Source organism: Podarcis tiliguerta, assembly GCF_965153285.1.
Source record: "Podarcis tiliguerta genome assembly, chromosome: 3".
In the NCBI taxonomy this organism is placed as follows: Eukaryota; Metazoa; Chordata; class Lepidosauria; order Squamata; family Lacertidae; genus Podarcis; species Podarcis tiliguerta.
The window spans coordinates 96,213,511-96,240,811 of NC_139536.1; the positions used below are offsets into that span (position 1 = coordinate 96,213,511).

The following is a 27,301-nucleotide window of genomic DNA, read 5'->3' on the forward strand; positions in this document are numbered from 1 at the left end:
AACAAACTTAAGCACAAAATAATATAAAATAAATTGTGAAGGGCAGAAATGACCCAAAAATATCCCAATGAAGACCAAGTCTGCTCAGTGCCAATGAACTGGAAACTACTGAGATGGTGGCACTGAAGGCGAGGTGGGAGAGGGAATGCCATGGAGAAAGACAAAGGATGAGACACATAGATGAAAAGATGAGACAACCACCTGCTTGACTGGGAAGGCCATTCCTCGTTCATGCTAAGAAGCCATTTTTAAATGTCCCTAGAGCTGCCCACAGAAATCTGTGCAGGAACCCAATGGAATTGGGATTGGGCAGCAGTGTGTTCAAACCAACACCCTCTCAAACCAGACCGCTGCGGACCAAACATGTTCAGTGGACACAGCATATTGACTGGAGGAAGATGAAAATCTGGTTTGTGTATGTGGTGGAGTGGCTGAAACCCTGAACACGTGCACACTGCATTACGCCACTTTGTTCAGGGCCTCACTTGTTACTTAACACTAGACATTCACAACTGCAAGTAAACAAGAATATTGGTGGGTTGTTTTACCTTTTCCCATATCAAGTTCAATGTCTGATCAGTTACATTGTAAGTCAGACCTTGGAGACCTGAATACACTTGAAGCATGACAACGCCTACTATGCTGATAAGCATGTCATGATCTTTCATAGATTTTGTTACCATTTCCACACTGTGAAGCACCACCCACATTTTTTAAACATTAAACATATGATGATGTAAAACACTGCCCAGAGAGCTACATTTATTGGAAATGGTCACAGTTCAGTGCCGTTTTTCCACTTGCTGTAATAAATATTGACTCAGAAGGCTGCTAATAAGTAAATATTAAATCTGTTTTCTACCTACAGATGGTTGTTTGTAATTTCTTATTTCATTCTATATTAATTTCACATTTGCCATTCCTATTAAAATGCAAATGGAGCAATGAATTTGCTCGTGATTGAGTGGGTGTCTTTTGGTCTAGTATTAGGGGAATACAGTTATCTTTCTATTCTAGGAAGAAGAAAATGAAATTGTGTGGGGGGAAAAACTATGAATTTCTCTGAATATGTATAAGGAAAGTATTTTAGCAAACAGTTTCCCTCCCCAGCTAAACTCTAGCCTATTTATGTAAGAATATTAACTATTTGAGAGTAAACATGATACTTAAAAGTACAATGAATTGGGATTTTCATTCTACTGCAGTTAGAACGCATTACAAAAATTCTAATATGCTATCATTCCTGAGAGATTGCATCTGCACTGCTATATAGGCTCATCTGTCTCTCCACCACCTGAAGAATGGGCAGTCTTCTTGCTGTGGAAATGAGTTCTCTAATGGTTTGTGAATTACTTCCCGAGAAACCCATCCAATGTGATTCTGCAGATCAGTTGAGCTCAGTGAGACCAATATAGTTACTTTCATTGCTAAAACTAGATCCAGTTCTAATAAGTAGAGTAGATCCTATAAGATACCATGGAAGGTGACAGATGTCAGCATCGCCCTAGAGCCAGTGTCACCAACTGGACTCGTCCACCTCAGCCCCGACTGGGCTAGGCGAGCTGGATGGCACTTCCAGAGACCACTTTCCTCTGTAGAACAGGTCCAAGTGCCGTGGACTCACAACTCAGAGCTGTGAGCACCGCAAATCACTCCACCAAGATAACAGTCGTTGTGCAGCAGAATACAGCAGAGCATAAATACTCAGACGACAGTGCTGAAGAATATCTTCTTTATTCTCTAACAGCTACTGTTCTATACACTATATACAAATGGAGATTCTCAGTCTTTTTCTACCCACTGACTTGCTGACTCACTCACTCGCTGGCTGACTCTCTCTCTCTGAGTCTCTATCTCACACTGAGTCCCACTATCTGAGTTGGAGTGGAACATGCAGATATAAGAACACGCCTCCTCCTCTCTTCAGAGTCAGGAGACTGATGAGGTGATTCTTGAGTATGGGAGGGGTGAAATCTCCTCATCCTCCCCCATTTCATCCGACCATTTCAAGAATCTTTATCATAACTGCAATTTACACACATTCCAAAAAGTTGTACTCTGCTTACAACCTTGGTTAACATATTTGCAGTTACCTCTCTCCCCCTTTATCTAAGACACTTTAACAATACCATTAAACAATCACTGTAACCACTCTGTGTCCATTAGGAAGGAGTTAAAACATAAACCTCAATCTGTAGTTCACACAAAATACACATTGTGAACACTCAAATGAATAAGCAGCTTCTAGAAAAATCTTCATACACGTTTCTTCCTCTCACATGCAAATTAACATTGCTTATTAGGCAGATTTGAACAAACCATTTTCAGTATTCAAACACATTTGCTCCTTCAATCCTGATCCTTTAAACATATTATCTATGAACCATTTTAGGTCAGGTAAGGAAATAAATAAAGTGTTTTGTACTATTACTCTCAGCACACTTTCTGCCTGGTTTAAAAACCGCACCAGAGTTGCTCGTGACCGCAGCCTTTGCAAACTCTTCAGCAAACCTTTTCGGTGTTACACCCTTGGTTGTTCTCTCGGATCTGCGCAAAACTCTCTGATCCTCTTGTTCTGGTGCTTCCTCCTCTTTGGGAGAATGGGGAGCTAAAGTATATGAAGCTGCTAAGTCTGCATCTGCGTCAGACTCTACTGAGGCTTTTGGGCTCTGATAATCTGTGCCACCATCCGAAACTACATCGGCATCAGGATTATCAATCACATCAGAACTTGCCTCTCTCTTAACTGTCTTTGCCCCTTTTGCACCATCATCACAAATGGGATGGCACTGAAAAACGCCAACTCTGTCCCATTGTGGATTGTCCTCAATACTTCTGGTCAGCCTGATGGTTTTCGTGTCTGTGATCAGGACACGATAAGACCCTTTCTCATATCCTAGGAAAACACCACGTTCTCCACGCTTGCTCAGTTTGTCACCTTGCGAGGTGTGCACCAAAACCTCTGATCCAAAAATTTTAAAATGCTTTACACATGGCTTCCTTCCGTGAAGCATCTCATATGGGGTGCAATTTACTGCGGACTGGTACCTCCTGTTATACACGTGACAGAAAAACGAAAGAGCTTCGGCCCAATAGGGATTGGGCAGCCCCGAATCGTGTAACAGTGTCCTGATTCCTTGCTGCAAGGTTTGGTTTACTCTCTCACATAAACCATTCTGCCAGGGTGATCTGGGCGTGGCAGTTCTATGCTCAATGCCCTGTTCAGAAAGAAAACTCTCAAACTCCTCTGAACAAAACTCACCTCCCCTGTCACTGAAAAGACAACGTACGTTCTCATTATGTACATTTCTGAGCCATTTACAAAATTGGCGAAACTTGGTAAAGGCTTCAGACTTTTTCTGCAGCATATAGACCCATACATATCTTGAATAGGAGTCTATCAAAACCATGAAAAATCTTGAATTGCCTCTAGAAAGTGCTAGAGGCCCCACTAAGTCCGCATGAATGACTTCGTATGGTTTCTTGGCCTCTCTCCCAGACTCAGTACCTTTGGGAGCTTGCCTTGCCTTACTCTCCGCACAAGAAACACATTTCATGTGGTAGGGACATTCTTTCAACTTCATACCCTGAACCATATCAGGCATTTTTGCCACAGCCTGGAAATTCAAATGAGCATAAACACGGTGGTAAAAATGAATACATTGGTCATGCAACTTCTCATTCTTATCAACAGATAAATTGCAACACTCTTTCTTAGTTGCTTCTGCAGTACCTGTACCTGAAACAAAAGGCAATTGGTACAAACCATTAACACATTTTGCATACAGAATGAGCTTGCCATCTCGACGAATTTCACAGCGAGATTTAGCAAACACCACCTTAAACCCCTGATGCTCAAGCTGGGAAACACTCAACAAATTGTCCTGAATATCAGGTGCATACAGGACATTCTTAATTGTTGCATTCAGGCTCTTTAAGAACACAGTTCCCTTAGCCACACTCGTGAGAACAGTCCCATCTGCTTGATTAATTTCTTTCTCTTGCTTCTCAAGCTGAACAAAGAGATCCTTATCTTTGGCTACGTGGTTTGTGCAGCCAGAGTCGACCACGAAGAAACTCCGCCCACGTTGATTGCAGCAGCGAGAGATCAAAGCCTTTGAAGTAGCAGGTGCTTGGGGGTTTCGTCCTCCTCCCCCTCTGCCTCTGAAGTTTCCCTTCTTCTTTGAAGTTTTCTTGCTGCACTGAAAACTCAAATGGCCTTGTGCTCCACATGAAAAGCACCGCTTCAACTTTAGTGCTTTAACAGCAGCAGTTTCACTTTCACTTTCCCCTGCTGGAGACTTAGGCACATTTTCAAGCACATTTTTAACAGCACCATTTTCCCGGCTTTCTCTAACAGCCTGTCTGCGATCCCACTCATTCAGGAGCACGCTAGACACATAATCTTCAGTTAGCCAGTCAGAAGGCATGGTAGAAATCTGGGCAGCTACTCCATCGTAAGAGTCATCTAGGCTGTTTATCATGAGCATTGCAAACACAGCCTCTGAAATAGCCAGGTCTCGCTGAACAAGGTCCTGTCTGAGACGCTTTAACTCAGATAGATGGCTAGGCAAATCACCACCTTTTTCCAACTCCAGCCTGCACAGTTTCTTGAAGAAAATCACGCTGGAACCAGCATTCTGCCTCAAATGCATATCTCTCAGCTTATGCCAAACAGCTCGTGCAGTTTCTTCACCCTCCAAGTTCACCAGCAAGTGGTCTGAAACACTCAAAACAATTGTCCCTCGGGCTCTCATGTCCGCAGCATGCCACTCAGGCCATTCATCATCATCCTTATCGGGAGGGTCATCTTCTATAGTGTGAAATAGCTTTTCCCTCTGTAAAAGCGCTTTCATCTTCACTTGCCATACTGCATAGTTTGCAGGCGTCAGGAGAGGAAAGGACAGAGCCATCTGGCCAGAATGTGCACAGGCCATGTCTGCTATTACTTAGAGCAAGACACTTCCCTCGTGCAACACAGATAAAGCCTTGACTCCTTCAGCCACTCTCTCTCCTACTCAGAGCGCAATTAACAGGCAAACAGGGATGCTATCTTCTTTCTTTGGCAGTCAGCAACATACCTCCATAAATCAAGCAGCAGCAACAGCGGCAGCTTGAATACTCTGCTCCAAAACAGCTCTGCTTCTGGGCACCACAAATCAGTCCAGCATGCAGCCTCCGTTCCGCCGTCCGGCAATCAGCAACAGAAACCTCTGGCAACTGGGACGACTGGGATGACTGGTACAACTGGAACACCGCCTGGTCAGACGACTGGAACAACGACTGGGCCCATAACCGATGTCAGCATCGCCCTAGAGCCAGTGTCACCAACTGGACTCGTCCACCTCAGCCCCGACTGGGCTAGGCGAGCTGGATGGCACTTCCAGAGACCACTTTCCTCTGTAGAACAGGTCCAAGTGCCGTGGACTCACAACTCAGAGCTGTGAGCACCGCAAATCACTCCACCAAGATAACAGTCGTTGTGCAGCAGAATACAGCAGAGCATAAATACTCAGACGACAGTGCTGAAGAATATCTTCTTTATTCTCTAACAGCTACTGTTCTATACACTATATACAAATGGAGATTCTCAGTCTTTTTCTACCCACTGACTTGCTGACTCACTCACTCGCTGGCTGACTCTCTCTCTCTGAGTCTCTATCTCACACTGAGTCCCACTATCTGAGTTGGAGTGGAACATGCAGATATAAGAACACGCCTCCTCCTCTCTTCAGAGTCAGGAGACTGATGAGGTGATTCTTGAGTATGGGAGGGGTGAAATCTCCTCAACAGGTTGGGATCCTATGCTCTCATTCCTTTTGCCACTTTATGGCAAAAATAAATACGAAGCATGGGTAGAATAGCATTAATGGCTACTTCTGATATGATGGGCTTATCTGCCCACAAAGAAATTTACAACACCAGATCTAAGCATGTTCACTCACAAGTATGTCCCAATGAGTTCAGTAAGGCTTACATCCTAGCATGTTTGCACATCAAAGGTTCTCCCTTTTGGTCCTACAATACATATATAACCAATGGCAGTCCATGATTTCTGGAAGTAATTTGTTAAATACAGTGAATCAGGCATCTTTTAATCTTGCAATTTGACCCTTAAAAGATCAAACAAGAACGAGGTATGTATATAATGGTAAAACCTATAGCGATATGACTTGGATAATACTAAATTTAATAGCTGAGACTGCATGCATACCTAATTGTCCTCCCTGGGTCTGCTTCTATAATCCAAGTACAATGAAGATTGTTGTCATATGGAGCTGGATAACCAGGAGACAGAATGCGGCCTGAAGTAGCAGCGTGAATACGTCCACCACATTCAGCTGAAAAGAAACGGCGAAAACAATCAATTTTCAGAGAGAAGTGTCATGCACACTTGAGGTACTTTACTCTACAGAAAGGTTAGAACTCTTAATTTTAGTAGAACGTGATTGCTTGTAATATACCAAGCTGCTTGGTGAAATGATGAACGGCCAAGAGCCGGAAAAGAAAAATTAGAATAAAGAAAGGAAGTTGGAATAACTTTATGGGGTCTTGTATTAAACATTAGGTAAGAGGTAAAGGACCCCTGACCAGCATGACTAAACCACTTCTGGCACAACAGAACACTGTGACAGAAACCAGAACGCACGGAAATGCCGTTGACCTTACCCCTGCAGTGGTACCTATTTATCTACTTGCACTGGTATGCTTTCAAACTGCTAGGTTGGCAGGAGCTTGGACAAAGAAACGGGAGCTCACCCCATCGCAGGGATTCGAACCGCCGACCTTCTGATCAGCAAGCCCCAAAGGCTCAGTGGTTTAGACCACAGTGCCACCCCGCATTAAGCCACCTAGGACATGCAAGGTGAATTCTAATGCAAAAGTGGTGCAGTGCAATCCTTTGAAAGTTTTTGTGTGTGTTTTTGGAGGGGGGGATCTGTAAAAAACAAACACATTTTTGAACATATTTTCTCAAACAATAAATACATCCACACATGTTTAATCTAAAAATGTGCACTTTAAAATCCAAGAATTGCACTGGAAAAGCTAAAGAAGTGAAAAGTCCAAAGAATAACCATCCACACTTTCATCCAGAAGTATGAATCAAGTCAGTTTGTGTAACAACTCACATAAATCAAATACTTCAAGCATCTCTACTTCTATCAAAGTTCTATACTAGTTATGGTAGTAGTAGTAGTACACTAGTAAGCAACACTTTCAAAGTAGGGTTCATTTACTTTTATATGTGCTGCCAAGTGTATGAAAGAGCCCAAGAGATTTAGTTTGCTTGTGTGCTATTACTGTTTTAGGAAAGAGCAGCAGATAAAAACTTCAGACTTTGTGAACAAGTAAGCAGCCTCTAGGAGAAACTTTTGCAGCCCTGATTCAGATGATGCCTGTAAGTTTGAAAACGATGTGTGACAAGGGTAGACCTTGTGCCTTCCCTGTCCCCTGGGAGCAGCACTCTATCCAATCCCCACCACGTTGTTTCTGATGGGGTCTTTGTTGTTGTTGTTGTAGTTGTTTAGTCGTTTAGTCATGTACGACTCTTTATGACCCCATGGACCAGAGCACGCCAGGCACTCCTGTCTTCCACTGCCTCCTGCAGTTTGGTCAAACTCATGCTGGTAGCATCGAGAACACTGTCCAACCATCTCGTCCTCTGTCGTCCCCTTCTCCTTGTGCCCTCCATCTTTCCCAACATCAGGGTCTTTTCTAGGGAGTCTTCTCTTCTCATGAGGTGGCCAAAGTATTGGAGCCTCAGCTTCAGGATCTGTCCTTCCAGTGAGCACTCAGGCCTGATTTCCTTCAGAATGGAGAGGTTTGATCTTCTTGCAGTCCATGGGACTCTCAAGAGTCTCCTCCAGCACCAGAATTCAAAAGCATCAATTCTTCGTCGATCAGCCTTCTTTATGGTCCAGCTCTCACTTCCATACATCACTACTGGGAAAACCATGGCTTTAACTATACGGACCTTTGTTGGTAAGGTGATGTCTCTGCTTTTTAAGATGCAGTCTAGGTTTGCCATCGCCTTTCTCCCAAGGAGCAGGCGTCTTTTAATTTCGTGGCTGCTGTCACCATCTGCAGTGATCATGGAGCCCAAGAAAGTAAAATCTCTCACTGCCTCTATTTCTTCCCCTTCTAGTTGCCAGGAGGTGATGGGCCCAGTGGCCATGATCTTCGTGGTATAGTTAGTTTTTTAAAACCAGAGGAAGGATAGAGAAGTACAAAGACATTATTCCACCCACAGTTCTGACTGCTGGCAGCTGTCTGGCAGGGCAGTGAATAACTGGGAAAACCACCTATGGTTTGTCCCCCCCCCCTCAAAAAATAAAAAAAAATCTTAGGATTTAAGCCTCAGAGAACCAAAAGGGATTTTTTATTTTTATTTTTACAAGCAAAGGTACATCAATTGATGATAAGGCAGTATCTGAGTAACCCAGAACCAGATCAGGAAGCGTGAACAATATTTTCTTGTTATACTTTTAAGAAGTTATAATTCGAGCTTCCCTGTGAGCACTGTCCTATGGAATTAACCTAAAGTGTTAGCATTCAGATATGTGCTATCTAGCACTCTTCCCCCTGACAATATGCTTCTCGCATGGATGAGCAAAACACACTCCACGAATAGCCCACAGCATTTGCATGGGTTGTAGCCATACAGCTGGAAAATAAGAGTAACCTTTTCTTTACCTTGATGGAAATGTTTTTCTTCTCACTTCTTAACGTGTTGCACATATACCTTTTGATAGCAACATAAGACAAGCTATTTCACATCTTGCTCAGCCAGAATCCAGAGTTTTCGTAACTGGCAAGTCAAGATGACACAATCTTTATGTCAGGTGTAAGCGAGGAGCTTGAAACAGCTGAGAGCACAGACGAAACATGTAAGGGTACTCAAATTAGTTTCATGTTTCTAGGTTTGATGGTTCTCTTACATGAGATTGAAAAGATATTTTCCCAGGCAGAGAATTCTGCAAAGAATGTATCTACTCAACCACTTTCTCTTTGTTCAGACACAGATCATACCAGACTTTCAATTAAAAAGAGAAAGAAAGGGCGGGGGGAGGAGAATCAAAGAATGCCACTTAATGTGTACAACGTGTTTAAAGCAGGAAAGATTAGAATTGAACGGAACACGTGATGACAAAGAAATGAATGTATGCATTATACATGCCTGTTCCCACCCTCTTAAACAGAACCTCTTGTCAGTGGGAACTCTGGCAAAGCTGTGCTGCATTAGACCTGGAAAAGAACTCCAAGTGACCACAATCTCAGTTCTGCTGCCTGAGCCTACTCTGGGTGATGGGGCAAGTTTGCAGCTGGTGCCAAAGCCGCCATTTTGGATGCTGGTGTTCACGTACACGTGACGTGCAATGCACCAGCATGTTACGTGTGGCTACAGGGGGCTCATTTAAGCCCACCCCTCCTCCTCAACGTCTGCATCCTCCCTCGCTTTTTTTTTGCCGTTTGTCTTTCAGTGGTCACTTCTGGGCCACAGGGGAATTTTTGTCTGGTTTAGCAAGTGGGTTTTTTCACCTTCTCCATGCTGTAGGGTTGGGAAAGGAGGTTGATTAGGTATGGTGTCTGTTCACTCAGCCATTAGGCCTAGGTTAATTTGGCTCCTGCACTGTTATCCCTTTTAAACAGGTTAATCATGTCACTTTTGCAGGAAGGTATAGGAAGCAGAGCATGTTAGGATAGCCTGTTAGGGACCCTTGGGGATGACTGTCAGTGCCTAAGGCCTGAATGTGAGAGCAGGCTTCCTCAACCTTGTAGGCCCCTAAGGGGGTGGGGGTGGGTAGATCTCCCTACTTACCTTCAAGGTGTGGCTGGAGTTAGGGTTAGGCAAATATGCTTGCTTCTGGCCTGGCAGGGGTTTGGTCGCCCTTATAGCCGCATAAGTCCCATAAACATAAGTAATTCCCATACCTATAGTTTTGTTCTGCAGGTCTGGGTTTATATAAATAAAAGTGTCACTTATTCAACCCAGCTATATGCCTCTCAGTGTGTTTTTTTAGCTATCAGCCTCAAAAGCCCACCTCAAAAGAAAGACAAGCAGCTAAAGTTCCAGGTTACTTGCCCTCTAATGGATTACCCTTATAAAAAGACTTTTTGACTATACCTCCAATTTTGCCCACACAGAGCTTTTTCCTCACCACACAGAAACTACTGGAGTCATTAGTTCCTATGGGGACAGAAAACAGGCACTGCATGGGTGAAATGGGCGAAGAGACAGCCCCTTCCTCGCAGATGGCTCATGAGAATGGCTGTAGGTCTCCACTTCTTATTTTGCCCTCACAACATTTTTCCACTCCTCATACAGGGATAGTGAAAAGGATCCGAAGACTAGGAAAGATATTGGGCTGCCTCAGAACAACTGCCAGCCATTCCAGTGGGTCTTTCTTTCTTTCTTTCTTTCTTTCTTTCTTTCTTTCTTTCTTTCTTTCTTGAGCTTGAGTAATTTCTGAATTACTTTGGAAAGCTCATTATCTCCAGTTTTCAGCAGGATAATAAGACCAGGTTTTGTGTGTGACCTCATGAAAACAAACAATTCAGATAAAGAGCAACTGAGATATTGAATTTCACATTAATCCCATTATTAATGGAGAAAGCACACAAGTGATCTAGTCTTATATACCTTGTGAACATAAAATGAGTAGAATATGATATAGTAAAAATCCATGCAAAGAACAATACACAAATATTAGCCTTGCCACAAGACAGCTAAATGATGGTTTGTTAAGAAACTGGCCTGTGTTTCAGTGAAGGACAGGGAGAGATGGGGGGATACTTTTGTACATTCAAAAAGGCTTATATCTTTGGGAACAAGGGCAATAAAAGTTGTTGTTGTTGTTGTTGTTGTTGTTGTTGTTACAGTCTTCTAGCTATGGACCCAAATTTGCCACCAATTTTGCAGGGGGGTCAGTTTAGACAATACCAGATAGGACAAAATAATTCATGGAGACCTCACAGAGAATGAGCATTCTTTTTAGTAAGAATTACCACAGAATTTTGCTTCAAGGCAAAACATGAGGTGAATCTGTAGATTTCTCCTTGGGTAAGAAATGTGAAGAAAACTGAAAGAGTTTTGATAGGGACGTCAAACTTTCTTGTAGTCTGTAGTCCATTCATTCCTAGGTTGCATCAAATGTCCTTCAGAAACCAAGGTAAAAGCATACCAAAGGAATTTCAAGAAAGGCCAAAAGAATTTCAGGGAGAGTAGTAGTAGATTTCCTCAGAGATGGCCCACATATTTAGTTTCAATATATGTATATGGTGGTGGTTGGGGGAAACCTGAGATAGATTATATACCATTTCAAAGCATCGTTATCAAATATGTAATAATGCATTATCCATAAAGAGAGCTATGAAGTGTTTAACAATAAACTTTTAGATCACCGTGTTATCTAACATTACCTGTACAAGTCGGCAAAGGCTTGTCCCAAACTCTTCGATCTCCACTTAGGCAGGTAATAGTGCTGCTACCGTGCATTGTGTAGCCTGGATTGCAACTGTACAAAACAACCGTATCTGTGTAATGGCCTTCATCGCGGATCTTGTAGCCATAGTTTGGTGTTCCAGAATCCTCACATTTCACTAAATCAAAGCCTATAAAGGAAAGCAAAACACGGAAACACACATTTGAATTCTGTATTGCGGCACGCAATTAGTCATTTCACAACCAATAACAGAGATGATTCCCCATGTCTGTCTGCTCATGGAGAGGGTTTTCGACACCACCTCTAACAGAAGAGAAAAGCAGGGAGATATTCACAGATTTCTCTTCCCTTTGCAGCTTTCCCACATTTCGCCTTCCATGCTGATGTTGAGGCTCCTCTAATCCTTTGGAACATATTGTTTTTGGGTTGGGGAGAAGGGGACACAGCAACTGTATGGGGAAGAGGGGAATCCATCTTCTTTCATGAGTGGGTGGCAGTGTGGCATAGGGAGGAAATTTGAGGCTGCATATGTTCTACATGTTATCAGTAAATTCAAAGATTATAGTCTCCCTAATTTTGTTTTTATGCGCAGTGCAGGGAGTTTGAACTTTGCCCACCAGATATGCCTATTCCACGTCTGACATCCTAGGTCCACATGTGGGTGCACCATGTGAATATGTACACATGTAAAAATCCAATGTACAGAGTCCCTAATTGGGTTTTCAGATTTTAAATCAGGTATTGCGCTGTTCATGCCCACACATGTTGGAGTAAAGGCGTGTATACCCTATTCAAACATTACACCCAATGCGGGGACATCTGGGAGAATTAGAGGTGGGGCAGGCGTACCTGGAGGGCAGGGTGGGAAGTTGAGTTTTCACTCTCTCGCCACTTGTGGGGGATAAGAATGGTGAGCATATCATCCAATTCGACCCAAAAAGTATCTTCATTTCACATAAATGAGATCCTCAAATTTGACCTCACTATTGTCCAATTTTGGGGCTCTTCTGATGTTATTCCTTCCTGTGCCATGAAGTCAATGTCAGAAAACAAAAATGTGATGATCTCTTGAAAACTGGACACCTTTCATTAATTACTGAAGAAATAAGGCACAGCCATCATATATGTCATTGGCGCATTAAATTTATGGAGATATTTCAATATGGAAATTACAAATAGCAATGTATTACGTATTTCCCCCCTTATTTTTTTAAGTATTTGTATCCTACTGTGCAAATGCACCTCGAGTTGAAATCAATAAAACTTGGGGGAAATATATTTAGGTACTATAGAATACGAAAGCAACATACAAAGCATAGCAGAACAGCACTTCTAATAAATAAGTATGAGCTGGGCCCCAAATGCTCCCTTAAATAAAAAGGTTTAAGTTGCTCACAAAGAGTTACATTATTGTGTGTATATGTGTGGATCCATATCCATATCAAATTATTATTATTAGTTTGGTTCTCCCCTCCAACTACTCACACTGCCACAAAAAGTGTTTGGCAAAAGCCAAAACCAGCCAAACACAGCCCTGAAACACTACTTTTAAACTACCACTTAGTCAAGTGAGGGAGATTTTTTAAAATATAAATTACTACATATCTGACCAAGGGTTTATCTGACCTGTTTTGGTTTGTTTGTAAAAACCTATTTAACTCTTTTCCCTAAACATTTTATTTTTAAACTATTAAGATTTGTGGTATGCTGACATATCTAACACTGCTACATTATTAAAAGGCTCCAAAATTAAGCATCAATTTTCAAGCACTGGGAGAGTTGTTGTTTATAAAAAAGCAGCATGATCATATCATCTGTGCCAAATCAGAAACTCAGTTGCAGCCAGATGACAAAGAAGAAAGTTTCAGAAATGGTTTCAAATGCAGCACAGCACAGCAGAACAGAGCTGCTGCTGTAAAAGTAAAGTTAAAAGGTGCAGATGTACACATGGATCATTCTGTGTGCTTCTTTGGGCTGGAGCCACACAGATAAGTGAAAATAAGCAAACATTTCTGATTACGTGATCTGTGATTCAAATGACTGCAATGCAAACTTGCTGGGGATTCTCAGCAACAGATGTCAATCATACAGACATGAAAACATGATGAATCTGTTTATTGGCACCAGGTGCCTTGACGGGTAGGTAATAAGTAGCCTCAGAAAAACCCGTCGACATATTAGAAGGCAAGTCAGCTCTGAGTGTTATTTGTCAAGACTGCACACTGTTTACTGTAAAACGCTGTATACATAAAAGAAACATTTCCTTCCAATGTATAGGCAGTGATACATTGCGTGTCAAAAACATTACACTTAACCACTTGTCAAATTTGTTAGTGGCAAAATATCATCACTTATCAACACAACTAGGTTTAAAAAGCTTCAAGTCAAATGGATTGCCCACAAGGCTGAATCTGAACTTGCAGGCTTGCGTGTCCCTGCAATTTCACCTTGCCACAGAAAAAGAATAATAATAAGATGAAATGATGCATTTACCTTTCAGAAAAGAGGTGACCCCTAACAATGCACTTGGATGATAATCTCCTTAGGGAAGAGATGTGAGGAGAAATGCATTTTAAATCCAAAAAATTCTGAACCAGAAGTTTGACTGTTGTTGCTGACTGGGGGCAACTGACCAGTACTTTGCCAGAAATATGTTCCCCTATGTCTCCTCCCCAGCAGACACCAGTTAGAAAATGTGGGAGGGGGAAAGCTAAGCCTGGAAACACATGCAATAAAAAAATAATTCAAAATACTGTGCATGCCCTGTTGGAGTTGTAGCATGCGAACAATCTGAATATTGATATGGAAGCCTTGGCCATTTCCCACTCACTGACTTCCTGGTCACTGCCTCCTTCTCCTTTGACTGGGAAACAAGAGTACTGCAGATAGGCACTCTGAAATGGGGAAGAGATTGTGACATGGGGCTGTGAGTCATTTTGTTGTGCAGCTGGAATAGGAGATCTTGAAAGCAATAGTGGACTCAGGTAGTAGGTAGGTAGGGGAGTGGGTGGCAGGGACATGTTTAGTTTTCAGGGCAGCTGAGAGCGTATTCATGGCACTGTGTATTCTCATTGTCAAATTTACCTTCAGCTTAAGACATGTTCTTTGTCACCCCTGCTTTAAAAAATATCCTGTAGGCCACAAGGGGACAGAGCCAGCAAGGAGAGAAAATAACACTACATCTACCTGGATTTCTCCAGCCAGTTCCCAGGTAATTCCAATCATGTCCCCATCCACTGCTTTAGATATTGTTGTAAATAAATGTGGCAAAACAGCCAGCAGACCTTCACTTAGCTTCTGCCCATTTGGTCCTGTGGAGGACCCAGGCATGGCATTTCACTGACCCCAGTGCTGCCAGCTACTGCTTCTACGCTCGATAGGAATGGGCAAATATGCCAATTTTCATTTCTCCCAGTTTCTCATTCTTCACGTCATAAGTTCAGCTCTTTACACTTCCAAATCACTTTTCTCTTTTTTGGAATCCTCATGAAAATTCATAGGCATTTTAGTTCACATTTATCCTAATTTTGTATGCAATTTTGATGAATATAACCATTTTTTTGTAAAGGCAATTTCCCCCTAACAGAATGCACTTGTGTATTTTAGGAATACATGCGCTGTCTGCACAATTTAACCCATTATATTAACTTGGCTGGAGAACTGCACTGAAAAATGCAGAAAACAGTGAATTTCAAAGGCTGGCTATATTTCTGCTCTCTTATTGTTTCAGAAAATGTGAATTAGGTAGGTTTGCCATTAAATTGTGAACTGAATCAAATTTCTCTCCCAACCCAAATGCTTGCTGCCATTGTCTTTCTTTACCCTGCACAGGAAGTTTCAAGTTCTTTCCCTCACTTTTTCTCACTCACATGAAAGCTTATCCAAATACTTAAACCCGGTGCTTTTTGTGACTGTACTCACTGGTAAAGAGTACTGGCACCTTTTCATTTTAAACTTTTCTGCTTCTTTACTTTTGTTCAGCTGAACTCTGGAAGCACCAAACACTACTTTAATTCAGCTGGAAGTCTAGGTTGTCCAAAATAAAATTTATAATCTGATTTTCTGTTGTCAGTTGCTGTAGAATCTTGAGCACAGAAAGGCTAGTTTTGTTCACAATGAAAGCTGAGCTGTTTTTCTTTCAATAGATCAGAATACACAATGGCTTTCTGGCAAAGGGGGACACAGAACCCCCCCCCCCCCCATTGCATCTCTTCCCATCTTCCAGAAGGAAAGGCAATCACCTTAAAAAAGCAGCTGCTTTTTGTGATGCTGGGGTAAGGGTTGGAGATCCCAAGAGTATTACTTGACAGGAAGTAAGGACCAAACATGACAGATGACTCCTTTCCCTGCTGAGCCCCATATATCTCAGGAAAGAAGCAAGAATGACGAGAGTGTGCTGTGGAGATGGTGGAAAGTAACTGAAGGAACCTCTCAGAGTGCACTGGGTCTGCTTCCATTCCTTATCAGTGACCAAACTGATCTTCCTCTGACCACTGAGTTTCCTTTCATGCCATATTGTTATCACTTTAAGTCTGGAAGAGGTAATTCTAGCGACAGAACTCTAGATTATGTATTTTAGGTATCAACCTTTATATGGAAGGAACTAAAGTGAGCAATTGTTCAGTGTTCTCAAGTCATGCTGAATAACAGCAAGGGAGAGTTCCAAGTGAGGCAAAATTATGCCTTTTCTTTCACAGAATGGGTGTTTCTGTTGTGTCCTGTTATCACGCTGTTCAATCTCTTCTTCTAAGGGTATCTTGCTCTATATAAATGCCAAATGAGCTGTATTGTCAAATGACAATATACCTTTTGAGGGTTATAAACAAGAAAAACCAGAGTTCAGGTAGAGGGCCCATAAAGTAAATATACATGAACACCAACTGCACAATAATATTCTTTATCCCCTTTCTGTGTCATAACCTGTCCAGTGCATCACAGAGAATGCACTGCCTATTCTAATAGTAATTCCTCAGCCTATACGAGGGCATTTACAAGCAAAAAAGCATTTTAAGGTTTCTGTCAGTTTATTTTAAACTCTAATCTGATCAGACTTTTTACCTGGGGTGAAGTGTTATGCAGTCTGACTGCAAAGAACATAACAACTTAAAGTCTCTCTGGCATTAGAATTACACTTCCCTCCCCCCCCCCCCTCTCTCTCTCACACACACATTTCAGTAAACAAGGCCTACAACTTTTCAACATTACATGTCATTCTACCATTTTCCCCCACTACCTGTTTGATTGACTGCACAGCATTCTAAATTTGTGCAGATACTATGCATATAGATCAGGATCCCAGCTTCAGAATGTTGACTACCATGCAAGGTAAGTTTGTAGATGGGTCCATCAAAGATGTGATGACAGGGGCAGTAAAGCACAGCAGTGCTCTTCATTTCGCACAGTGCTAATCACGGAAGGTAGTAATGATTAGGCTTCTATATCTCTGGCTACTTTTACTTGCCTTCACAGGACATCACATTAGCACAGGGAAGCACTCCTGCCCCTGCTCCCAGGATCAGCTGAATTTGTAACCACTTCAAAATTCCTGACATTTCTGAATGAGATTAAGGAAAATCTAAGCACGTCAAAGTGCAAGTAGATAAATAGGTACCACTCCGGCGGGAAGGTAAATGGCATTACTGTGTGTTGTTCTGGTTCGCCAGAAGCGGCTTAGTCATGCTAAGCTGTACGCTGGCTCCTTCGGCCAATAAAGCAAGATGAGTGCTGCAACTCCAGAGTCAGCCACGACTGGGCCTAATGGTCAGGGGTGCCTTTACCTTCACCTTTAAGCTCTCTTCAGCCAACCAAGCCAAGGTGTCTGAACATATGTGTGCAGAAAGGAAAGCAGGACCAACAACAACAGATCTCCCTCTAATCTCCCATGTGTATGCTGTAGCCTCGGTGAAGAGGCCAGTCAGGCAAAATAAGAAGCTAGACAAACGCATTGGCAGAACTGTGCATATTGTTACACTCCACCCCAATCTCTGAGCAGTGCATGATTCCAGGGGTTCCAGGCACACTTACTCAGGGTCAATGTTTCCTTTTGAAAATGAGGCACAGTGGAGACTGCAGTATCTTTATGATATATGGATTGTTTACACATATATACAACCTGAGTCTATGATGGAAGGGCTCCCTGCTTTAACACTCCAAGAGGGTATTGCTTGCCCCACAGCTGCAGCCCTCCATTCAAACAGACATCAGCGTTGTGCTTTCTGACTCTCTTTCCATCTCACTACTTACTCCTACGTTACATCACTCCTAGCCCTAAGCTTCTCTAATATTTTCCTTTATCTTTAGAGCGAAGGGTGACCCACACCTTTGCCTTCTCACACAGTTCCCTTTGATGCTTTGTGTTCTTCTTAATGCCCATCCCTAGGCTATCATTTCACACAACATGGCTTAATTAGCCTTTAACACATGCTGATTCCAGAGGTTTAGCATTGTCTAGCACACAATCCAACACACACGTTCTGGTTTAATACACATCAGCCTAATACACAGGCTCTAGCTATCACTACACACAGGAGACCAGCCTAGCTTAGCTAGCTTTTGACACCCCAAGCCTTAATTGAATTGTCACACCTACTGGAACTAATAATTTAGGATGTCTAGCACCCACAAACTTGTAACAATATAGTGGATCTCTTCATACAGGCTACTGATGTTCCTAGGTTAGGGGTGGCGTGCCCACCACAAACTTCCCCCTTTCTCCCATTACTCTAAATGGATTTGAAAAGCTCTGTTGATGCAAATTAGTGGTACATTTTTGTTCTGTGTAAACCTTCTTGCCATGTAATTTCTGATATAATTATACTTTTGAAGTGCATAAAAGAAATGGAGGTAATCAAAGGGTTTAGTGAGGCGGGTGTTGTTTTACATTCATGTTGAAACTGTATCTTAAGGATATGATGATACAAATGCTTCTGATGGCATTTGTAGGGATATGCTCATTAAAGTTCCAGTGACTCTGATCTGAGTCCAAAAGTTTAGCATCAGGATTAACATGCCCAAATAAATTATGCAAGGTCTCAAATGTACTGAATCCAATGGAAGTATTTTTTAACAAAGAAAGTGGTTAAGAAACTTATGACACTGTGGGGAGTATATTTAAGGGGTCTTTGTTTTTTGTCCCCCCCCCCCAAAAAAAAACCAGTTTTGAAAATAACATAAAGTACTCTTTTTGACAGTCCTGATCTTCTATCAATAGCCTTAAGGCAAACATCTGGCTGCTTCCTAAGGACCCAGGCATGATTTATGGCACCTACTGTTATTTATTTGATTGTTTGGTTGTCTTTGTAAATTTATTAGCCTCTGATGAAAATACAATGTTTCCTTATGGTGGTTTACAACAAAACTATATGTTGCAAGAGCATCCATGTTTTGAACATAACTACTGAATGTGCAGGCAGGCCATTTCTTCCACGAAAACCACAACTGTGTTTGTATTTAATAAATGGTTCTCCGTGCCTCTGGCTATTTTCACTGGATAGGAGAATTCATGTACACCAACCACCATTATATCAAATAATTAAAGGAGATGGGTTGTTTTTAGTCGCAACTTGGAATAAGAGTTTTACACTTCCATGAAAAATGGAATCTCTATTCATTTTTATTATTATTATTGTATTTGTGCAGTGCATGTATTCTGCAGAGGTAAAAGATTAGGGCAAAGAATAGAGGGTTATGATGTTCCAGGTCAGAAGACACTGAAAAAAAGCAAACTGTTCAGGATGGTCCTCTGAAGGGGGAAAAAGAAAGATGTGAAAGCACGGAGATGTATTTCAGCTCTCTTGTCAACATGCAACAATGGTAAACATAAATCACAGCTTACAATGGATTTATTTTCAGGTTCTGCACTGTGCGCGTGCACATATTGTGCCAGCTGTGGGCCAAATGAATTTATATGTTCTATTATTTTGATTTTATTCTCTTCTCACATACTTGGTGCCTCTTTGTCTTCATGCCTGCCACCTGGCATATCAGCCCATTCTCATTTTGTTCTGAATGTCATTTTTAAGGTTAAGGGGTAACCAGCCAGGCAGCAGAGAATATTAGCACCTTACACGGCAATGACAAAATCTTCCTGCTGGTTTGAGAACTTTAAAGCCAAGCCCAACTGTGGGGATGCCTGAGGCTATATCATATTCTCTCCACAGTAACTACAGGTGTCACGGCAAGGCAAGTTTTAATTGGGCGAAAACATCTAGGGTTTTGTTTTAGAAATGCAACTGCAGAAGCAACATAGGCTTTACTTGTTTTGATCCAAAGAAATAATGGCCCAAACACTTCCTCTTTACCAATCCATGCTTCCCCTTTCTGGCTTGCACCCTGAAACTTTTTGTCTCTTGAAAATAAGAATGAAAGTGAAATAATAAAAGAACTAAGTATGAATTATGATTTTGTATAGTGTTTTTTTAAAACACACACACACACAACAAAAACACAATACCAATTCACAGGGATTCTAAGAGTGAGGAAACTGAATCACCTTTTATGCAACTATAAAGTCATAATAGAAATGTTCATACTTTCATAAAATGCCTTGAATTATATTGATTTCAGTTCAGTTCCCCCCCCCCCCCACTTGATTACATGGTTGGTGTTTTCTTTTGGGGGTTCTTCCATTTTATATGACTCTTACATTTTGTAGACAGAACTTAAGATACCATAAAAGTCTAATCCTTTTTTATGCACACAATTATTTACTATTACTGTTTTATTTATTAAATATCATACTGCCCTTCATCCAAAAATACAATGGTGGTTAACAAAAGGGGGAGCATTTGGATTGCAATCTATGTATTTTCTTCCTCATTAAATGATTTAATGTCTCACGTGATAACTTGTGATAATTTAGTGGTGGGAAAAATATACTTGGAAGGATGTTTTGTGTGATTCTTTTTTCATTCTTTGTGTATGTTTTCAGTTTTTATTTAATTACTGTGTAAGTTGCCTTGAGAGCTTAAGCTACAAGGGGATAGATAAATAAAGCTTTAATAAAAAAAATCCAAGAATCTATATATATGTGTGTGTGTGTACAGTCATACCTTGGAAGTCGAACAGAATCTGTTCCAGAAGTCCATTCGACGTCTGAAATGTTCAGCGTCCAAAGCGCTGCTTCCAATTGGCTGCAGGAAGCTCCTGCAGCCAATCAGAAGCTGTGGAAGCCCCGTCAGATGTTCGGCATCTGAAAAAACATTCGAAAACCGGAACACTCTCTTCTGGTTTTCGATCGTTCGGGAGCCGGAAAGTTCGACTCCCAAGGCATTTGGGAGCCGAGGTACAACTGTACTTCCAAAACCACCCGGACAGTTCAACTTCAGTACATATCCAGTCTAAGACAACATGATTATCAGAACTGTTTGAAAATGGAGCAGTTACACCTCTCTCCTCTCATAGAGGCATAAAGTATACTCCAGGATATTCCAGCTATTTCTATACTAGTTAGTAAGCTGAATTTTGGTGCCTGCTTGGAAAGCTATCAGGAAGCAAAACGAAGTACGAAAGGTGATCTCAATTGTAAATGTGATGAAAAAATGTCTGATTGCATTTCAGTGTTTTTGAACTTGTGTTTTAAGCAAGCTGTTTGGGGGAAGATCAGGCTAAAAATGGAATTCAGATCTGGAAGGGTGTCTTTAACAAACAAAAAACCTCACCAATAAAGGCAACTTTGGCTTTTCAGGTTAATTTTATCGTCATAACTTTCCTTCTCTAGATAGAGTAAAAGGTTGCTTCTTTGAATCTTGATCTGTCTATAGTTTCCTGCATATTAGTGCTCAGATTAGTAACATACAAGAGCCACAAGCTCCACGAACACCTGAATGGTGGAACTACCATCACCTGAACATCCAACTGGGAATGTGCAAGCCGTAAGAAGCCACTGATATACTCAACCCAGGTCCATTATTTATCCCAGTCTCTTTTTTATTTACACCTACTGCTGTGTTCACAAAATAATATGCTGAAGTAGAAAACACTGCATTTAAGCAGTATGTCTAAAATTCTCTCCTTTCCAACAAAGAAAGGAATTAAAATCCAATCTCATAACCACAGTAGGTAGTAAGAAGGAATCCTTAGGACTTTGTGTTACATCATGTTAGCTACGTAAAATGCTTACTCCCTCCCACCCTTCAAAAACCCTGTTACCATGAATGCTACTTACTTGTATATGTGAGCTGAAATCCTTGATCTGTATCTGATCCATTAGAATTAAACTCTATCCATAAGTGGTTAGATGTGCTATTGAGAATGAGCCCTATCAATTCGTTTTTTGTAAAGGACCCCAACAGACGCGATGAGCTGTCTTTTCCATCATATACCTGTTAAAAATAAAACCAATGTTTAGTTTTTACATTAAAAAATTAAGCTCAATACATTTATATATTTATTTGTTTCAATCTATTTCAGAACTCCACCTAGCAGAAGTTGCATTCTTAGACAATTAATTATTATGCAATTAAACCACCCAAACTTCCAATAAGAAGACAGGAAATAACACAGCTTTCTTCTGCCTGTAATATCCTGGCTATGCAGCTCATATGAAGAAGGAAAAAAGCCGCACACAGTAATATACTACTAGTCTGCCAGTCATTTTTTTAAAGGTTTGTGAAGCTCACATTGAATAAAATTAATATTTATTCACGGCTCAATCCCTTAGCATTTTGTCACCTCGTGTCTCCTTCCCCCTCTATAATCCACTTAATAAAGGCTGAAAAGGTTTGTGGCATTTTACTCAAGGTGCCTCTTTTGAAAACATGGATGTGGGGGCAAAAGTAACCTCTACCCCTCTGTTCCCTCCTGACTAAATGTATTAAAAAGCAGGATTGAAGAAGTGAAGCTAGTCTGTCACCTTTTATTTCAGATTCTGGGCCTGAGGTGATTTTCGTCTTCAAATCGTTTTTAATAAAAAAGAAATATAACATTTGATACCACTTCAGAGGGAGGTGAGCTCCTGTTTTCAAACAAAGGATGCACGGGTTTATCTTCAGTTCACAATATTGCACGGGAAACTCAAATTCACTTTTAATACTGTTGATTTTTGACGTGCTTTTATAACGGCTCAAACCACACAGGAACTATGTTTTTTAAAAAAATAATAATAAAAGGTTCTTGGAACAAACGAGAACCTGAATAAAAGCACCAAGTTCACATTGACCTGGATGTTTCAATAATGAAACATTTCCAACATAACCACCCCAAATTTTCCATTTCTCAAAAGCCCCAGCATTCTACACAAACCAGTGAAGGTCAGAAAGCAAGGCTCTTAGTTTCTGAAAGATAAAACACCAGTCCTTTCATGCTTTAAACTGTCAAATTCTAAATTCAACGGCAACGCCATAAAGGCCTCACTGGAGCCAGTAGAACTACTTGGTCTAAACACATAGGAATGTAAACGGTATTATGCAATAGAGCAGTGATGGCCAAACCTGGACCTCTAGCTGTTTTGGGACTACAACTCCCATCATCCCTGATCACTGGTCCTGTTAGCTAGGGATGATGGGAGTTGTAGTCCCAAAACAGCTGGAGGGCCAAGTTTGGCCATCACTGCAATAGAGGAACCTCAAGCATTAGGGATACTGTTGTTTCACCACAGATAACGCAAAGTTCTGCATAGGGCACAGGCCTCTTTATAGCTTTGGGGCTTTAATGAAAACCATAGCTTTATTTGGGGCTGCCGCTTGTGTGTTAAACCTACATGGGAGCAGGGCGAAATTCACATAGGGAAGTAATGGGGACCTAATGGGTTATTTGTTTCCTTCCTCCCCAGATCCAATTATTATAATGTAGAGGATGCATAAGTAAATCTTAATTTATTTCCATTGTAACCTTCTCATGGCTCCCCCCACCCACCCACCCAGCTGGAACTCACCAGAACTCAATACTGGCACATCTCAGGTGGGCACCATTGCTATTATAAGAGAACAAGGGTGAGTTCAACACCTCTTCTCCTAGAGAAATAGCACCGACCTTCCTCTTGTGTTTAGAAGCACAAGTCTTTATAACCTTGATTTTCTTTTATCTTTTTCCTTTGGTTTCCTTTGTTTTGAAAGCAAACACCACCAACCGGTCTAGCATAGTTTATTGTGAAGGCCCAGGCAGAAACTTTCCTTGACTTATGAAGACTCAACCTACCTAAAGTTACAAAAGTAATTTTGCCTTTGTAGCTTGACCTGAGGTTCAGCTAATTCAGATCTGAATTTGTCCAGCTTTAACTTCCAACTTTTCCTTTTTTTATTATTCTAACCTGTTCTGCTAGATTAAAGAAACAGCACCCAATATTTCATCCCCGTGTACTTCTCTATCTTGACCACATCACCTCTTAACACAATCTTCCCTGATAAAAACACAAACTGTGATACACACTTTTTCAGAATACTCTTCAACATATTTTTTAAAAACATACATCATATCCTATAGGGTTGCCATACGTCTGGGTTTTCCCGGACATGTCCTGGTTTGGGGGGGAAGCATGCCCATCCAGGCAGATTTTTTATTTTTAAATGAATGTTTAGGGTTTGGGGGGCATTTATTATTGATTGATTGATTTTTTAGGGGCACAAACATGCCGCCAAAGGTGGGGAGAGGCAGGCGCTCTTCAGAGTCATCCACTGTATGCCACCTTAACGTGCCGTGGCTGTGCCCTGGAAGCAGAAGTGCCGCAACAGGGTCTGTAGCGTCACCACTGCCGTCACCCCTTTCCATGGATCACTCCTGGCTGTGCTATTTGTCAGGACCCTGTTTGTGTGAGGCTCCCACTTGCCAGTGCCAGAGCTGCCTCTCACTTTCAGGCCTTCTGCCTCCAAGTGGCCACATGCAAGGTCGTATCTAGGATCAGGCCCGGGCAGGGAGGCTCGTCGCTCCACTGCTTGTCTGGTCCTGCCTGGGCCTTCCCCAGCAGCAGTGGCCCTGGCCCCCAATGGCTGTTCAAGCCACGTCAGAGGGGACATGGGCATAGCTGTCAATGTTTCCTTTTTTTTAAGGGAAATTCCCTTATTCTGAATAGGATTCCTCGCAAGAAAAGGGAAAAGTTGACAGCTGTGGACATGGGTGGCCACAGCTGTGTCGGTGGCGGTGGCTGCACGGCCTCTCTGGTCCTATCTGCGCCTTCCCCTTCAACACAGCTTGAGTAGCGGTTGAAGGGGACGACAAGCCTACCTGCCCTGGCCTGATCTTGGATACGACCTTGCCGGAGGCCGCTTGGAGGCTGAAGGTCTGAAAGAGAGAGGCGGAGCCTGTTTAGCGGCCCGGAGTCATCCCCGGCGCCAGCAAGCGGGAGCCTCCTTATGAAAGGTAAGGGGGGGAAGGAGTGGGGAGCAGGCAGGTGAGGAAGGGGTTTGCGGCAGGGAGGGGGCGAGCGACAGGGATGCGGGATGGTGGGGGGGTGGGTTGTCCGGGTTTGTGCCCTTCAGAATATGGCAACCCTATCCTAGAAGCAGTAGGATATATAATATGCCTATATAATAACCTAAAATTAAAAAAGCTTCCTCATAAAACAAATGCATTAATTTCATTTGGCATTTTTTGGTCACACTTTCAATTATGTCCACTACAATATCCATATCTGTACAGGTTGACACTTCTGCTCATTTTAAGCCTTTGGGCATATTCCCCCCTATATCTGAAGAAGGTGATATTAACTGGAATGCAGTTTAGCAACTGGCTGCCCTGCCATTCCTCTAGGCCTCGGATTCATGATACCCAAACAAACTGACCACTGGAGCCTTGGAGAAGAGCAGGAAGCCTTTGTTTCTCAAGCACAGCAAGGCAAATATCAAGTGTCTATGGAGGTAGCTGCTCACTTGCACACCAGTTAAGATTACTTATCACTGTAAGACCAAGTTGCTTAAAAAATGATGGTGGGTAAGGCAAAGTCACAGCGGGTGGCGCTGTGGGTAAAACCTCAGCGCCTAGGACTTGCCGATCGCATGGTCGGCGGTTCGAATCCCCGCGGCGGAGTGCGCTCCCGTCGTTCGGTCCCAGCGCCTGCCAACCTAGCAGTTCGAAAGCACCTCCGGGTGCAAGTAGATAAATAGGGACTGCTTACCAGCGGGAAGGTAAACGGCGTTCCGTGTGCTGCGCTGGCTCGCCAGATGCAGCTTGTCACGCTGGCCACGTGACCCGGAAGTGTCTGCGGACAGCGCTGGCTCCTGGCCTATAGAGTGAGATGAGCGCACAACCCTAGAGTCTGTCAAGACTGGCCCGTACGGGCAGGGGTACCTTTACCTTTAAGGCAAAGTCACAGCAGCCTCACTCAGCCTTCCTATTCCTTTGACTGAATGACCAACTAGCATCAATACTGGATGTAACTTAAGTCCTGACATGCATGGAAACAGATTATCTCTGTCTGTCTGTCTGTCTGTCTGTCTGTCTATAGCCATCCATGCATCTCTCTCACACACACATTTAAACTACTTCTCAAATGTTATAGATCAAATAATTAATGCACCCAAACAGGACTGAGTGTTTTTCTGTTCTTTTGTGTGCACATTTATATATACCTTAACAGTGTCGCCTTCATGCAGCTGAAAGGTTCTGGCTCTCAAGTGGATCCCTTTCCCAGGCTCAGTTTCAATTTTATAAATGCATTCATGGTTGTTGTCATAGTTAGATGGAAAATTTGGGGACAGCAGTGTTCCTTCATTTCCAGACACACTTGCTCCACATTCAGCTAAACAAAACAGACACATTAAAAAAAAAAGGACATCGGTTAGCATTCAAAAAAATTGTGGTTATTTTCCAAAAAACAAGGTCCCACTGCTAATAACTGGGAAATATGCTGCTTCTTTATGCTTTTATCTAAGATTTAGGACAAGAGGATGGTAGCTATTTGTGCCTGTTTGCCAGCTCATGCAATGAGACTTTTCCCCTTCCTCGTCTGCTCCCTACAGCACCAGTCACTTACACAATGTTGTATTCAACCATTATGTACTTGTATGTTTCAATGACTTGTTTTTTTCAGAATTTCATAGCCTTTAGACAAAGATTTATTTAATCGTTCTATCGAGATGCATTATCCCCCCCCCCCCCGTTGTCTTTGGCTGAATTTTCGTTTCTCATTGTACTGTAAAGTTTAGGACTGCGTTCACATTTACTCATAGAAGCCTTTGGGGAATTCTGCACACAAAGGTAAAACCAATGTACACTCATGCAACTGACCCTTTGCATCCCCAGAGCATGCTGGACTAGATCTAATTGCAAACAAAAGGTGAAAGTGACTTGCCTCTGCTAAGCTCCCAAGGAAGTGCCTAATGGCAAACAAGAGCGAACTGACTTAAACATCCCAGGAGAAATCTTAAAAGCAAACTTGAGATAATGGTCTGCCTATTAGCAACGTAAACCCACTTATATTGCTTCCATGGAATGTGCTTAGGGTACCAGATGATTTGAGCCAGCCAGCCAACCTTACTTGCCAACATTGTTATACTTCCAAAATGATTTCCTCACTTGCAGCATCTGATTGTACAACCTATGAAAGGGTGCTTAAAATAAGTTTTCATATTCGTTTTGACAAAAGAAAAGGTAAAAAGCTAGATGTGTTTTTATTTTAGAGCATCATGGACAGAGCCATCTTATTTTTTTGTATTAAAGAAAGAAAGATTACATACATACCAGTCCCTTCAGCGCAGTTATTATATTTTCTGTTTTATATTTCACTATCTCAGAACCAAGCCCTTAAATTTATTTTTCTCGGTGCTGGGACTGTGGGCTTAAGACTGTGTTTTCACCAAATTAATGCAGAATTTTAACTTTTGCACCCATACTGCCTCCCCAATCAATTGCCATCACTTTGCTAAAACAAGGGATGGGGAGGGAGAGAGGACACTGAAGTGATTACAGGGAGAGAGAAAGTAACA

General features: G+C 42.0%; 1 protein-coding gene across 5 annotated transcripts in view; it reads right to left on the reverse strand.

Annotated features, from left to right (window-relative positions):
• CSMD1 (CUB and Sushi multiple domains 1) overlaps positions 1–27,301 on the reverse strand; it is a 920,428-nt gene that overhangs the window by 167,131 nt on the left and 725,996 nt on the right. For all 5 annotated transcript variants that reach the window (XM_083431289.1, XM_083431288.1, XM_083431290.1 and 2 more), the window contains 4 exons: positions 25,946–26,115; positions 21,610–21,766; positions 11,422–11,613; positions 6,215–6,341 (listed from right to left, as the gene is read on the reverse strand). In XM_083431289.1, the coding sequence (XP_083287415.1) occupies positions 6,215–6,341; positions 11,422–11,613; positions 21,610–21,766; positions 25,946–26,115 (646 nt within the window). The remainder of the gene's footprint in view (positions 1–6,214; positions 6,342–11,421; positions 11,614–21,609; positions 21,767–25,945; positions 26,116–27,301) is intronic.